At 54.0% G+C, this 12747-nt stretch overlaps 1 protein-coding gene across 5 annotated transcripts in view; it reads right to left on the bottom strand.

The window, feature by feature from the left end:
• Positions 1–485, bottom strand: part of DNAH7 (dynein axonemal heavy chain 7) — a 165802-nt gene extending 165317 nt beyond the window's left edge. For all 5 annotated transcript variants that reach the window (XM_029069034.2, XM_029069035.2, XM_029069036.2 and 2 more), the window contains exon 1: positions 406–485. In XM_029069034.2, the coding sequence (XP_028924867.1) occupies positions 406–420 (15 nt within the window). In that variant the 5' untranslated portion in view covers positions 421–485. The remainder of the gene's footprint in view (positions 1–405) is intronic.
• Between the last annotated feature and the right edge of the window lie 12262 nt (positions 486–12747).

Below are 12747 nucleotides of genomic sequence, written 5' to 3'. Positions count from 1 at the left end.
ATGGACCGTTTGAGGGGTGGGCAGCTGTGGGGAGGAGGACGGGTTTGTAGGGAGGACATTTGGGGGGAGGGCAGTTTGGGGAGGATGGACATTCTGGGGGAAGGGCAGGATAGGAGGATGGACAGTTTGGGGGAATGGACAGTCTGGGGGGAGGGCAGGAGAGGAGGATGGACAGTTTGGGGAGGAAGGACATTTGGGGGAGGAGGGCAGTATGGAAGGATGGACAGTTTGGGGGGGAGGACCTTTGGGGGGAGGGCAGTAGGGGAGGATGGAGAGTTTGGGGAGGACGCCGAGTTTGGGGGCGGGCAGCTGTGGGGAGGAGGAGAGGTTTGGAAGGAGGACATTTCGAGGGGAGGGCAGGAGAGGAGGATGGACAGTTTGGGGAGGGTGAGCAGTTTTAATTACCTGCGGGTGGCTCATGGCGAAGCGGGGGCGGGAGCGGGGGCCGAGGCTGCGCTAAAGCGTCCTCCCGTTGCTCTGGCAACCGCGGGGCGCCGTCCGTTGCTTAGCAACGCCCTCGCGGGGCGTGGGAGGGCAGGAGGGCGCATGCGCGGGAGGGGGCGGGGCGGCACGGGGAGGGGATAAGGGGAGGGGGCGGGGCGAGGGGGGAAACCTGCGTCATTCATTCATGCGTGCGTGCATTCATTCGTTCATGCATGCAAGCATGCATTCATTCATGCATTCATCTTTCATTCATGTATTCCTTCATTCGTTCGTGCATTAATTCGTTCATTCATTTATGCATGCATCATTCGTTCATTCACGCATTCCTTCATTCGTTCACGCATTCATTCGTTCATTCATTTATGCATGCATTCATTCGTTCGCGCATTCATTCGTTCATTCATTTATGCATGCATTCGTTCATTCATTCATTCAATAGTATTTATTGAGGGCTTACTATGTGCAGAGCACTGTACTAAGCGCTTGGAATGGACAGATCGCCAACAGATAGAGACAGTCCCTGCCGTTTGACGGGCTTACAGTCTAATGAATCATTCGTTCATTCATGCATTCATGCATTCCTTCATTCGTTCATGCATTCGTTCATGCATTCGTTCATGCATTCATGCATTCCTTCATGCATAACAATAATAATAATGATGGCATTTGTTAAACGCTAACCATACGCCAAGCGCTGTGCTTAGCACTGGGGGTTGGGGTGGGGAGGACTGTCTCTTTTTATTGCCGAACCGTACTTTCCAAGAGCTTAGTACAGTGCTCTGCACACAGAAAGCACCTAAGTCTCCCCCTTCTTAGAATAATGTTGCTTATTTGTTAAGCGCTTACTATGTGCCGAGCACTGTTCTGAGCGCTGGGGGAGATACAGGGTCATCAGGTTGGCCCATGTGGGGCTCCCGGTCTTCATCCCCATTTGACAGACGAGGGAACTGAGGCCCAGAGAAGTGAATTGACTCGACCACGGTCCCACAGCTGACAAGCGGCAGAGTCGAGATTCGAACCCACGACCTCTGACTCCCAAGCCCGGTCTCTTTCCACTGAGCTCCGCTGCTGTATGTGGATGTTTTCCCGGCACCGTAAAAACGGAAAAGCTCCTGCTCATCGAAAGCCACTTTTTGAAGCCGTTTTTCCTTTTCAAGGAAGATCCCCGCCTTCTAAAAATTGCTTTTATTTCTCGTGAGCACTAGATGGAGCGTCAACCCCAAAATTAAAATGCATCAGGTTTCCCACACGTGAACTATTAAAATACTGTGTTCGTTCATTCATTCGATGGCTGTGTGCAAAGCACTGTCCTGAGCGCTTGGGAGAGTACAGTGTTCTTTGTTTTCAGCGACAACAGGCTACCAAAACCAGAGCATCAGTAGCCTAAGAAACTCTTTGTGTTGCAAAAGTCTGATTCTGTTTCTTTCTTTCTTTCTTTCTTTCTTTCTTTCTTTCTTTCTTTCTTTCTTTCTTTCTTTCTTTCTTTCTTTCTTTCTTTCTTTCTTTCTTTCTTTCTTTCTCTTCTTTCTTTCTTTCTTTCTTTCTTTCTTTCTTTCTTTCTTTCTTTCTTTCTTTCTTTCTCTTTCTTTCTTTCTTTCTTTCTTTCTTTCTTTCTTTCTTTCTTTCTTTCTTTCTTTCCTTCCTTCCTTCCTTCCTTCCTTCCTTCTTTCTTTATCTATCTTTCTTTCTTTCTATCTTCCTTCCTTCCTTCCTTCCTTCCTTCCTTCCTTCCTTCCTTCCTTCCTTCCTTCCTTCTTTCTTTATCTTTCTTTCTTTCTTTCTATCTTCCTTCCTTCCTTCCTTCCTCCCTCCCTTCCTCCCTCCCTTCTTTCTTTCTTTCTTTCTTTCTTTCTTTCTTTCTCTCTTTCTTTCTCTCTTTCTTTCTCTCTTTCTTTCTCTCTTTCTTTCTCTCTTTCTTTCTCTCTTTCTTCCTCCCTTCCTCCCTTCCTTCCTTTCTCTCTCTCTCTCTATCTCTCTCTCTTTCTCTCTTTTTCTCTTTCTTTCTCTCTCTCTCTCTTTCTCTTTTTTCTCTCTCTCTTCCTTTATTTATTTAGAGAAGCAGCGTGGCTCAGTGGAAAGAGGCCGGGCTTGGGAGTGAGAGGTCATGGGTTCGAATCCCGGCTCCGCCGCTTGCCAGCTGTGTGACTTTGGGCAAGTCACTTCACTTCTCTAGCCCTCAGTTCCCTCATCTGGAAAATGGGGATTCAAACTGTGAGCCTCACGTGGGACAACCTGATCACCTTGTATCCCCCAGCACTTAAGGGCTCAAAACCGAGGATTTCCTGGGAAGGTGGACGGGAATTAGTCCGACTGTAGGAAAAAGTGGTATCTGTTCAGCGCTTACCATGTGCAGAGCACCGTTCTAAGCGCTGGGGGAGATCCAGGGTCATCGGGTTGTCCCACGGGAGGCTCCCAGTCGTCATCCCCATTTTCCAGATGAGGTCACTGAGGCCCAGAGAAGTGAAGCGACTCGCCCACAGTCCCACAGCTGCCGAGTGGCAGAGCCGGGATTCGAACCCTCGACCCCTGAACCCCTAGCCCGGCCTCTTTCCACTGAGCCACGCTGCTTCTCTACTTGTTTGTATGTGTGCATAGCGGTAATAATAAAAATAATATTAATTATGGAACTTGTTAAACACTCACAACGGGCCAAGCACTGTTTTAAATTATTTCTATGAATGTCCATCTCCCCCTCTAGACTGTAAACTTGCTGTGGGCAGGGAATGTGTCTGTTATATTGTTACATTGTACCCTCCCCTGTGCTAATTGTCCCAAGCGCTTAATACAGCGCTCTGCACGAAGCGCTCAAGATATACCACTGACTGACCGTCTAAGCACGGGCGGGGGGGGGGGGTAGATTCCCCTTAATCGGGCTGGACACGGTCCCCGTCCCACGTGGGGATCCCCCACTCGTCATCCCCATTTTCCAGATGAGGGAACCGAGGCCCAGAGAAGTGAAGTGACTTGGCCGAGGTCACCCAGCTGACATGTGGCAGGTTCGGGATTAGAACCCAGACCCTCCCGACTCCCAGGCCCCTGCTCTACCCCTAAGCCACGCTGCTTCTGTGCCTTTATGTGTGTGCTTATACTCACGTCCTTGTGTACATGCACATCAAGATAACGATTGGAGGGAATGATGATGTTGGTATCTGTTAAGCGCTCACTATGTGCCGAGCACCGTTCTAAGCGCTGGGGGAGATACGGGGTCATCGGGTCGTCCCAGGTGAGGCTCCCGGTCTTCATCCCCATTTGGCAGATGAGGTCACTGAGGCCCAGAGAAGCGACTCGCCCACAGTCCCACAGCTGCCGAGTGGCAGAGCCGGCATTCGAACCCATGACCTCTGACTCCCAAGCGCAGACTCTTTTCACTGAGCCCCGCTGTGAGTCTACCAACTCCGTGGTACCGTCCTCTCCCAAGAGCTTAGGACAGTGCTCTGCACATAGTAAGCGCTCAATGAATAGGATCAGGGGATCGGGGTTCGTTAAGCATTTACCCAAGTGCTTACTACGGTGCCTGGCACGTAGCGAGCGCTTTAACAAATACCCTCAAGAAGTGCCTAGCACTGTATGAAACGCCGGGGTGGATGCCGGATCATCAGCCCTTGTCCATCAGAGAAGCAGCGTGGCTCAGTGGCAAGAGCCCGGGCTTGGGAGCCAAAGGTCACGGGTTCAAATCCCGCCGCTTGTCAGCCGTGTGACCTCGGGCAAGCCGCTTAACTTCCTCTGGGCCTCAGTGACCTCCTCTGGAAAATAGGGATGAAGACTGTGAGCCCTACGTGGGACAACCTGCTTCCCTTTTATCTCCCCCAGTGCTTAGAACAGTGCTTGGCACAATAATAATAATAATAATGTTGGTATTTGTTAAGCGCTTACTATGTGCCGAGCACTGTTCTAAGCGCTGGGGTGGACACAAGGGAATCAGGTTGTCCCACGTGGGGCACAAAGTAACCGCTTAACAAATACCAACATTATTATTATTATTATTATTATTATTATTATTATCAGGGGTCCCCTCTAACCTGAAAGCTCCTAATGGGCAGGGAACATGTCTGCCCACTCTGTCTGCCCCAAGCACTTACGTATATAATACTAATAATAATAACGTTGGTATCTGTTAAACGCTTACTATGTGCCGAGCACTGTTCTAAGCGCTGAGGGAGATACAGGGTCATCAGGTTGTTCCACGTGAGGCTCGCGGTCTTAACCCCCTTTTTCCAGATGAGGGAACTGAGGCCCGGAGAAGTGAAGTGACTGGCTCACAGTCACACAGCTGACAGGTGGCGGAGCCGGGATTCGAACCCATGACCTCTGGCTTCCGATATGGATCCGTCTATAATTCATTTATCTTGTTGCCTGGTTACTTGTTTTTCTGTCTGTCTCCCCCCGCCTAGACCGTAAGCCCGGTGTGGGCTGGGATTGTCTCTATTGCTGTATTGTACTTGCCAGGAGCTTAGTACAGTGCTCTGCACACAGTAAGCGCTCAATAAATACCATTGAATGAATGAATGAATGGAGGGGAGGAGGGGAATAATAATAATGCTGGTATCCGTTAAGCGCTTACTACGTGCAGAGCACTGTTCTAAGCGCTGGGGGAGATAAGGGGTCATCGGGTCGTCCCACGTGAGGCTCAGAGTTAATCCCCATTTGACAGATGAGGAAACTGAGGCCCAGAGAAGTGAAGCGACTCGCCCACAGTCACACGGCTGACGAGTGGCGGAGCCGGGAGTCGAACCCCTGACCTCCGACTCCGAAGCCCGGGCTCTTTCCACTGAGCCACGCTGCTTAGCGAGAGCGGGAGGGAGAGGGAAAGGGAGCTATATGGCTACTAATCTATTCATATTATTTATCCAAATTAATGTCTGTCTTCCCCTCTAGACTGTAAGCTTGTTGTGGGCAGGGAATGTGTCTGCTTATTCTTATTCCGTCCTCTCCCAAGCGCTTAGTCCGGTGCTCTGCACGCAGTAAACGCTCATTAAATACGACTGTCTGACCAACTCTCCCACCCTCGAGACCGTCAGCTCGTTGTGGGCAGGGATTGTGTCTGTTTACTGCCCCCTTGTCCTCTCCCAGGCGCTCAGTACAGTGCTCCGCACAGAGTAAGCGCTCAACAAATACCACCGATGGATCGATCGACTGACGACCGCCGGGTTGCGGCCGCGAATCGCCCACTCGCTTCAGGTCGCCGCGAAGCGCGTGGCTCGGTGGAAAGAGGCCGGGCTTGGGAGTCAGAGGTCGTGGGTTCGGATCCCGGCTCTGCCGCTCGGCAGCCGGGTGACTGGGGGCGAGTCACTTCTCTGGGCCTCGGTGACCTCATCTGTCAAATGGGGATGAAGACCGGGAGCCTCACAGGGGACGACCCGATGACCCTGGATCTCCCCCGGCGCTTAGAACGGTGCACTGCCCCTAGGAAGCGCTTAACAAATACCGACATCATTATTATCATTGGCTTGACCAAGCCGGACGCGGACAGTTTAGGACAGACTCGTTCGTTCGCGGACGGGTCCTGCCCTTCCTCTGCCTGACCCTTTCCTCCAAGGTAAAGAGTCCAGTGCTCTGCGCACAGTAGGCGCTCAATAAATACGACTGAATGGATGAGTGAATCATTTATCGTGCCAGAGGGTTGTTTATCCAACTCCCAGATGGGTTTCTCGCTAAGACGACATTTCCCGTCGGAGGTCTTGCATTGACGTGTCCCCGGTTTGGAGTCCACACACCGTTTCCGGTGGGATTTAGGTTTCCGTAAACGTCTTCGGGGTTGGGGGGGATTTTGATCACTTCATTCCGGCATCCGGTCGTATTTATCGAGCGCTTCCTGGGCGCCGAGCACTGTGCTGAGTGTTTGGGAGAGGTCGGTAAAGCAACGGACGTCCTTCCCCTCGACTCTATTCATCGCCATCGTTCCCGTCCGTCCGTCTCCCCCGATCAGACCGCGCGCCCGTCAGAGGGCGGGGACCGTCTCTGTTACCGATCTGTCCGTTCCAAGCGCTTAGTCCGGTGCCCTGCACATAGTAAGCGCTCCTTGACCTCTCTGCTGCCTTTGACACCGTCGACCATCCCCTCCTCCTCCATACCTCATCTCACCTCGGCTTCACGGACTCCGTCCTCTCCCGGTTCTCCTCTCGCCTCTCCGGCCGGTCATTCTCGGTCTCCTTCGCCGGCGCCTCCTCCCCCTCCCATCCTTTAACTGGTTCCTCGAGGGTCGGTTCTCGGCCCTCTTCCGTTCTCCATCTACACTCACTCCCTGGGCGAACTCATCCGCTCTCACGGCTTCGACTGCCATCTCTACGCGGACGACACGCGGATCTCCATCTCCGCCCCCGTCCTCTCCCCCTCCCTTCGGGCTCGCGTCTCCTCCCGCCTCCGGGACGTCTCCGCCCGGACGTCGGCCCGCCGCCTGAAACTCGACATGAGCGAGACCGAGCTCCTCGTCTTCCCTCCCGAACCCGGTCCTCTCCCGGACTTCCCTATCGCCGTGGACAGCGCGACCGTCCTTCCCGTCTCTCGGGCCCGCGATCTCGGTGTCGTCCTCGACTCGTCCCTCTCGTTCACCCCGCGCATCCTATCCGTCACCGAGACCCGCCGGTCTCACCTCTACGATATCGCCGAGATCCGCCCTCTCCTCTCCACCCGGACGGCTACCTCACCGTTACGGGCTCTCGTCATATCCCGGCTAGACTACCGTGTCGGCCTCCTCTCCGACCTCCCTTCCTCCTCTCTCGCCCCGCTCCGGTCTATCCTTCACTCCGCCGCCCGGCTCATCTTCCCGCAGAGACGATCTGGGCGTGTCACTCCCCTTCTTAAACGACTCCGGCGGTCGCCCGTCGACCTCCGCTCCAAACAGAAACTCCTCACTCTAGGCTTCGAGGCTCTCCGTCACCTCGCCCCTTCCTACCTCTCCTCCCTCCTCTCTTCCTACCGCCCGCCCCGCACGCCCCGCTCCTCCGCCGCCCGCCTCCTCGCCGTCCCCCGGTCTCGCCCGTCCCGCCGTCGACCCCCGGGTCGCGTCCTCCCGCGGTCCCGGAACGCCCTCCCTCCTCGCCTCCGCCAGACTCGTTCTCTTCCCCTCTTCGAAACCCTACTGAAAACTCACCTCCTCCGAGAGGCGTTCCCAGAGCGAGCTCCTCTTCCCCCTCTACTCCCTCCGCCATCCCCCCTTCACCTCTCCGCGGCTAAAGCCTCATTTTCCCCTTTTCCCTCCGCTCCTCCACCTCTCCCTTCCCATCCCCACGGCACCGTACTCGTCCGCTCGACCGTATATATTTTCGTCACCCTATTTATTTTGTTAATGAATTGTACATCGCCTCGATTCTATTCAGTCGCCATCGGTTTTTACGAGATGTTCTTCCCCTCGACTCTATCGCCATCGTTCTCGTCTGTCCGTCTCCCCCGGTTAGACCGTAAGCCCGTCAAACGGCAGAGACCGTCTCTATCTGTTGCTGACTCGTTCATCCCAAGCGCTTAGTACAGTGCTCTGCACATAGTAAGCGCTCAATAAATACTATTGAATGAATGAATGAATCCATAAATACTACCGAATGAACAGACGCAGTCCCCGCCCACAGCAAGGTGACCGTCGAGAAGGGGGGACGGACGTGAATCGAAAGAAATGAAGGAGGGATGTGGACGGAAGCGGGGCCGGGAAAGGGGGGATGAAGAAAGGGAGGGAGTCGGGGCGACGCGGAAGGCGGGAGGAGAGGAGGGAGCGGTCGGGGAAGGCTTCCTGGAGGAGGCGGGCCCGCCGTAAGGCTTCGAAGGACGGGAGAGGGATCGTCCGTGGGATTTGAGGAGGGAGGGCCTCCCGGGCCGGAGGCGAGATCGATCCGTCCGATGGCTTTTACCGAGCGCTTACTACGCGCAGAGCACTGTTGTAAGCGCCTGAGATGGAGGCCCAGTGAGGCGGTTGGCACTGCTTATGGAAAGGACTTGAGAAAGCCTCCTTCCAACAGGAAATCACGAGGCTTCTAAGGTCCGCGGGACGTCATTGCTCGTTCTTCCTGGGGATTTACTGAACCCCTCCCATGGGCAGGGCCCGGGACCGAGCGCTCCCGCGGGGGGATCACTGTACCGAGCACCTACCGTGCGCACAGCACTGTACTGGGCCTCTCCCAGGGGGAGACCACAGAGTAAGCACTCGGTAATAGAAGGAGCGCGGCCCGGTGGGTAGAGCCCGGGCCTGGGAGGCAGAGGACCTGGGTTCGAATCCCCGCTCTGCCGCTTGTCCGCTGGGTGACCTTGGACGCGTCACTTCGCTTTTCTACGCCTCGGTTCCCTCGTCTGTAAAACGGGGACGGAGACGGTGAGCCCGACGTGGGACGGGGACTGTGTCCGACCCCATTTACCCGTGGCCACCCTGGTGCTTAGTGAAAAGCAGCGGCGCTCAGGGGAAAGGGCCCGGGCTTGGGAGTCAGAGGTCATGGGTCCGAATCCCAGATCTGCCACTTGGCAGCTGGGTGACCGTGGGCGAGTCACTTCGCTTCTCTGTGCCTCAGTTCCCTCATCTGTCAAATGGGGATGAAAACTGGGAGCCTCCCGTGGGACGACCTGATGACCCTGGATCTCCCCCGGCGTTTAGAACGGTGCTCTGCACAGAGTAAGCGCTTAACAGATACCGACATTATTATTATTCTCTGGGCCTCAGTGACCTCGCCTGTCAAATGGGGATAAAAACCGTGAGCTCCACGTGGGACGACCTGATCACCTTGTATCCCCCCCAGCACTTAGAACAGTGCTCTGCACAGAGTAAGCGCTTAACAGATACCGACATTATTATTATTATTCTCTGGGCCTCAGTGACCTCACCTGTCAAATGGGGATGAAGACTGTGAGCCCCACCTGATGACCTTGTATCCCCCCCCAGCGCTCAGAACAGTGCTTGGCACATAGTAAGCGCTTAACAAATGCCATCGTCATTATTATTATTACAGTGCCTGGCACGTAGTAAGCGCTTCACAAATACCACCCCCTCCAGCAAGTACCACCGAGGGGTCGACGGACAAATGGTCACAAGAGAAGAGTTTCCAGATTGAGGCGTTACATACAGTATCCCCCGAAAGAGCAAGCGTCAGCGACTACTTTCGAAATTAAAGACAGACCGCGGATACAAAAAGACGTCCTTTAATTTAAGCTCGAAAGCCCTCCCTGCCCGGGACAGACTTCTGTTGCAATATTCCTATCCGTTTATCAATCCTCAAACACTGAAACGGTTCAGATGCTCTCCGGGCAAGACCGAATACTCGGAACCGACGGGCCGAGGGAGAAATCACACCCAAACGCTCACGCAAAGGCGTAAGGCACTCTTTCGGAGAGTCGGAGAACGCGACCCAGGTCTCGATCCCCAAGTCCGCGATTCAAAATGACACTTCTGACGCAGTTCGGAAGAAAACCGTGGCTCAGTGGAAAGGGCCCGGGCTTTGGAGTCCGAGGTCATGGGTCCGAATCCCGGCTCTGCCACTCGTCAGCTGTGTGACTGTGGGCGAGTCGCTTCACTTCTCTGGGCCTCAGTGACCTCGTCTGGAAAATGGGGATGAAGACTGGGAGCCCCACGTGGGACAACCCGACTCCCCCGTGTCTACCCCGGCGCTTAGAACGGTGCTCTGCACATAGTAAGCGCTTAACGCATACCAACGTTATTATTATTATTATTAAAACAGAATACCCAGTCTGGTTTAGAACCGCTTAAAAATCTCAACGGAGCAAGCACGTATTACAGTTCCATATCGAATTACAGTTCGGTGATCCAATTATCATTATAGTTCCATATAAAACCGCCGTTCAATATCCAATTAGGTGGTCGCGAATGTAAACAATTATAAAATCCCACAGACGAAAGGTGGACAACTGGTCTTTAAGAAATACTTTATTTCACCGCTTCTTTCAAGTGCCGCTGCACGTTATAGCTTTTCGCTTGGGATTTTACAGCGGAAAAGCCGAAAAAAAAAAAATGGCAACGTGGAGTTAATTCACCGTTTTAAAATATCCTCAGCCTTGTTCTTTCCGCTCTTGATCCGAAAAAGAAAATTTTAAAAAAAAGCCGACCGAGTGGAACAATTGTAAACCGCCGATTAAATATATTCAGTGCACTTCTTGGCCGTTTCTCTCGGCAGAAGGACAAGCTCGATTCCTCCCGTATGAGATTCCTCCTAAATGAGATAGCTTTATATTGAGAATCGAGCTTTTCCTTCCGCCGAGAGAAATGGCCCAGATGTGCACTAGAGATATTTCATCAGTGGTTTACAATCCCATTCCTTCCTTCCCCAGTACAGACTCTTTCTCCCCTTGGGGAAATAGAAAAATAAATACTGGCCCACCTCGCCGGGGAGAAATCCTCTTTCGGGGAATTTCCCAGAGAAGTGAGAGGAGGTCACCCTCGGGCCCCGGTCTGAATGACCGGCCTTCCCTCACCGTTGGCTCTCGGACCGCAAATCCCAAAGCAGGCTAGGAGGCGGGGGAGAATGGACTCCTCTCTTTGTCCTGGGGTGACCGTCGTTGGGAAAGCAAATTATCCAGAGGCCCGTGCCCCGAGGAAGCCCGGCTCCCCTTTCTCTGGAGAAAACGCCTTCCGACCGGTCGCTGGCCAGTACCATTTCCGACTCGCGCTTTCTGGGCACGTATTATTTTTTCCTCCCCAAAAGCAGGATCTGCTCTTGGTTGACGATCTCTTTGGAGTCGTTGAGCCATTTAGATAAGGGAAAAACCAAAAACCCTGCACTTTCTACCGTGGACTCTGTTCCGTTGAACTCTCCCAGGCGCTCGGTACACTCCGCGTACAGGTAGCGCTCGATAAAATACGAGCCATGGCTTGACTGAAGCGACCTCCCGCATATCGGGCGTCGTTTTAAACAGACGTGATGGGCTAGCAGTCGGCCACTAACACCCAGGTGAACTCCGTTCGGGGCCCCGAAAAGGTATCTGAATCGTGCATCTTTCCTGTGGCTTGTTTCACGACAGTACTTTCCCTTTTCTCAAGTTTAATACGATGTTACTGCCATGATTTCAGTAGAATTCATCTTTCCCCCTGCAGCTGAAGGTGGAAATCGGACTCTGACCGATCCCGATGCGGGTTTGAAACGTCGACAGAGTGGACAGAAATCGCATCGGACCCCGGGATGACCCACCCCGCGTCGGGCCTAAACCATTTCGATTTTCGAGGCAGAAAAAAAACTCCCGAGGGGGAAGTGTCGATGATACTTTGAGATGCCCTTTCCGAATTACCTGCACCTTAAAGAAAGCGATCGGATTTGGGCTCTCCCCCTCTCTCTGTGACTTCAACCATTTTCACCCAGAATCAGCTCACTCGGGCCTGGGGGGTCAGAAGACCCGGGTTCTAATCCCGGCTCTGCCAACTGCTTGCTGTGTGACCCTGGACAGGCGGCTCTGCCTCTCTGGGCCCCAGTCCCTTCATCTTTAAAACGGGAATTAAAACCTCCATCCTCTGACTTAGACTGAGGGCCTTATGTGTCCAACCTGATTATCGTGTGTCTATTCCACCGCTCAGAGCGGTGTTCGACACACGGTAAGCGCTCAGCAAATACCTTACGAAGAAAGCAACCCAAAAAAGAACAGTTTTCCAGAGTTGGGACCTGAAGAAGGCTAGTCTACGCTGCAGGCTAGGACCAGCGAGTAAAACCCAGAGAAGGGAGAAAACACGCAAGGATGGCTGTGTTTGGATTTTTTTTTTTTTTTTGGTGAACAGGAGATGGTGAGAAGAGGGGTTCCAACGGATAACGCGGACTCTCTCCGCGGAGCACGGAGGCACAGCGAGACTCTGGGCTTCCGGGGAACTGAATTCCTCCTGGGAAAATATCTCCGCTCCCTCGGCGGTTCCTTCGTCCCTGAGGAAAATTCCGAGCCGCTTCCCGGTCGGACACGAGCCCGGAGGCGCTTCGGAGGACGCGGTCGAAAGCCAAAAGATGAGCAATTCCGGACCCGGACGGGAGGGCCGTCTGAGGAACGGGATGTGCCGGTCGGGTTTAGCGAAATCCGCCTCCCCCCGGGGGAGAGTGCTAAGAATGACCGGGCCGGAGGGGAACCCGAAGCGTTTTACGCCCAAATACCATCCGGGAAAGAGCCGTGAGGAAAAGACGGAGGAGGAAGACCCGGAGAGGGAAGACGTCCGGAGGGCCGTCCTCGGCGCTTCCTCCTCGGGGCCGGGGACGTCTCAGATTTCCGTCCCCTGCCCCCCGGGCTTCTAGATTGGGACGTTGGCCCCGAGGGGCGGGGGGCTCTCGGGCCTCCCGGCCCCCACGCGACCGGTGCCGTTTCTGAGCGGCGGCGGAACGGTCGGACGGACCGGACGCCCCCGCC

The sequence above is a fragment of the Ornithorhynchus anatinus genome, chromosome 7 (assembly GCF_004115215.2).
Source record: "Ornithorhynchus anatinus isolate Pmale09 chromosome 7, mOrnAna1.pri.v4, whole genome shotgun sequence".
NCBI classification, from domain to species: domain Eukaryota; kingdom Metazoa; phylum Chordata; class Mammalia; order Monotremata; family Ornithorhynchidae; genus Ornithorhynchus; species Ornithorhynchus anatinus.
This window is presented reverse-complemented; position numbering and strand designations above follow the sequence as displayed.